This window comes from Etheostoma cragini, chromosome 13 (genome assembly GCF_013103735.1).
Source record: "Etheostoma cragini isolate CJK2018 chromosome 13, CSU_Ecrag_1.0, whole genome shotgun sequence".
Lineage (NCBI taxonomy): Eukaryota > Metazoa > Chordata > Actinopteri > Perciformes > Percidae > Etheostoma > Etheostoma cragini.
In genome coordinates, this window is record NC_048419.1 from 23,682,614 (window position 1) to 23,685,537 (window position 2,924).

Consider the following 2,924-nt stretch of genomic DNA (forward strand, 5'->3'; position numbering starts at 1 on the left):
TTTGTTCAATGTTGGCCCGTGACTTTGTTCAGGTTTTACATTTTGGCCCACTGGGTATTTGAGTTTGACACCCCTGATTTAGAGGATATCCCCATAGTGTTGCATGATGGGAGAATACAGATCATTACTGAAGCCTAACTAAATGAGGTTCTAAATATTGAGTTGTTTTTGATGTATTGATGCATGTTCAGCTGATATTCCCACAGTGCTAACCCTAGACTAACAATTAAATCCATTGAATCAATATGATGATCTGCTGTTAATATTTCATCTCTCTGGTCTAAAGGAAAGGTCACACACACAGTGCAACTCACCCAAAATATGTTCCATCCCGATCGATGAAGTAGCGCCCCTCAGAATCCCGTGGGATGCAGTGGCGCCCGCTGAACATGGCGGCCAGCATGGTGTCCTCGTATCGCCGCAGCGTGGACAGGCGGGTGGTAAAGTGCGTGCCCCCGACGTTCAGAGAGATGACCTCCGGAAACTAGAAACACAGAGATAAAAGCAAGACTGTAATGCTTGTTACACACTAAAATAACGCCGGTGTTTAACGGATTAAAGAAGAAAATGAAGCGATATTTCAGCTATAACATTTCTGTGTCTTTATCACCAAAGATTTAACGGTTAAAAAAACAACAAGAAGGCATAAATGTGTCACTGAAATGTATTTATAATAATACTTACTTTGATAGTCAAAATATGTAAAACATAAAGGGGTATATTTTACAACTTTACCGCAAACAAAAACCTACAATAGTATAATGCTTAATTACTGAATATGTTATATATAAGATATATAAGATATTATGTACAGGAGTTATATGCATGCACACAGTGGACCCACCAGGTTATAAATAGAACAACTTTTGGACTGATTTTCAGTTGGATCTCCAAAAACATTTCTCTTCTGTGTATATTTTATAGTTCCGTAATTTGGCCTATTGCACTAATTTGCAATTTAATTTTTACTTTTGTCTGTGAATCCTAAAGTTTATTGGCCCAAAATGGACAATTTAATTTATCTGACCAATAAAAAGAAATTGTATTATTTAAAGAGTTGTAAATCTTTAACTTCACTGTTAGACCTCTGAAGTAAGAGGATTACTCTGCTGCAGACATGATGTGTACATCACGTGCTCGCGCAATACCTCCAGTCATGTGACACAACTGACAGCCATTCATTGCAGACTTTATACCTACTACCTCCATACAGCTCAGAGGCTGATATTGTTCTTTTCAAGTAATTTTTTAGTTACTTGAGATTCTGATTAATAACAAAAAATGTAACTTGACAAATAAATTGTGATATGTTATTATTGATTAAGATAAGACTTTTTTTGATCCCATGATACCCAGCAGTGGTACAAGTAACTGCAACATAAAGCTATGTATATATTTATCCATCACTAAATATATATATATATATATATATATATATATATATATATATATATATATATATATATATATATATATATATATATATATATATATATATATATATATATATATATATATATATATATATATATATATATATATACACACACACACACCTATATATATAAAATCCTATTATTCTGAAATGGGCAATTCTGCATAAGTGTACTCTTTGTACTTTAGGTATTTGATGCTAATACCTTTGTAATTTTATGAAAGTGAGATTTTGAATGCAGGACTTTATTTCTGGTAATAGCCTAACGTCATCACTTTTACTTAGAGTAAGTACTATGTCTGAGTACTTCTTGCGCCACTGGTAATTAAGTAATAGTTCCCGTACTGTTTTAAGCTAAATATCATGTGAGTGTGGTAGGCTTGTTTATGTGCTGGTTTGACGTGATTTCCCACCGGTAATACTGTCAGATAAAGCGGCCTATAGCCTACCTCCAGCTCCGGGGTGTTGAGCGACGAGCGGAGCGGCTTGCCGAGGGCGAAGCTCGGCGCCGGGGAGGCCGGCTTTCGGAGCTCGTCCTCCGCAGCGGAGTCCGAGCTGGACATGGCATCGCCCGGTTTCTCGGTGTCACCCGCGGCCGAGAATACCACCATCACTCTGGGTAGAGGCAGCGTCCGTCGCTCCTGAATGAACCGCCTCACCCGTGTCGTGGCGGCGGGCAGCGGGCTGAAGGACAGAGCCTGGCGGTCCCTCCCGCCGCCGCAGTCGCCAGAACCGTTGGAACCGCTCGAGCCATTCTGCTGCATGCGCGCTGCGAGCCAACTGTCGGGCGGCGGCACCGAAATCACAGGGGGGGAAAGCAGCACGAGCCACAACGCGCGACTGTTGGTAATAATAATAACAAATAAAAGAAATACAATAACCACAACAACAACAACAGAGGGTGGGGCGCGAGCAGCTGCAGGAACACACCCCCGCCTTCAGAATGAAAGCGGAAGTAGTGAAAATCCTTCAATTATGAAAGATTTTAAAAACTACAATTTAATTCAAAGTGTTTTGGGGTTAGCAGTCCAGACTGGGCCCCGTGCGGTCCTCGCTCATACGTGCTGTGACGCGTCACGACGTCATCACGTCAATAGGAGCGTTCTTGGCTACAAATGAATAAAATACTCTATTACTCTATTAAAATACTCTACTCTAAAATACTCTAAAGTAAAGTAAAATAAAATGATGAAACCAACGGAAGAAACTTTAAATAAAAAACATCAAATAAAGTGATACATCGTATAGATACGTGACAATATGATAATAACAAATTAATACTTAAAATAAAATATAACATTGAATAGGGAGGTATATCCAATGATTGTGGTTTGATCCTGTGATGTTTCTGTTTATAAAAATAAAACATCTGTGGGATGTTATACGTAACAGCTCCTAAAAATACATCAAGCTATGGAGTGCCTTATTTTATTAAGAAGTATTAACACTTGGCAGCAGCATATAGCACAAAGGACAACGATATAAATTG

At 38.7% G+C, this 2,924-nt stretch overlaps 1 protein-coding gene across 1 annotated transcript in view; it reads right to left on the reverse strand.

The window, feature by feature from the left end:
• The window catches only part of kctd7 (potassium channel tetramerization domain containing 7), a 10,299-nt gene extending 7,812 nt beyond the window's left edge, over window positions 1-2,487 (reverse strand). Inside the window, exons 1-2 of the mRNA XM_034889060.1 lie at window positions 1,885-2,487; window positions 315-484 (exon numbers count right to left, since the gene is read on the reverse strand). Of these exons, the coding sequence (XP_034744951.1) occupies window positions 315-484; window positions 1,885-2,199 (485 nt within the window). The 5' untranslated portion in view covers window positions 2,200-2,487. The remainder of the gene's footprint in view (window positions 1-314; window positions 485-1,884) is intronic.
• Between the last annotated feature and the right edge of the window lie 437 nt (window positions 2,488-2,924).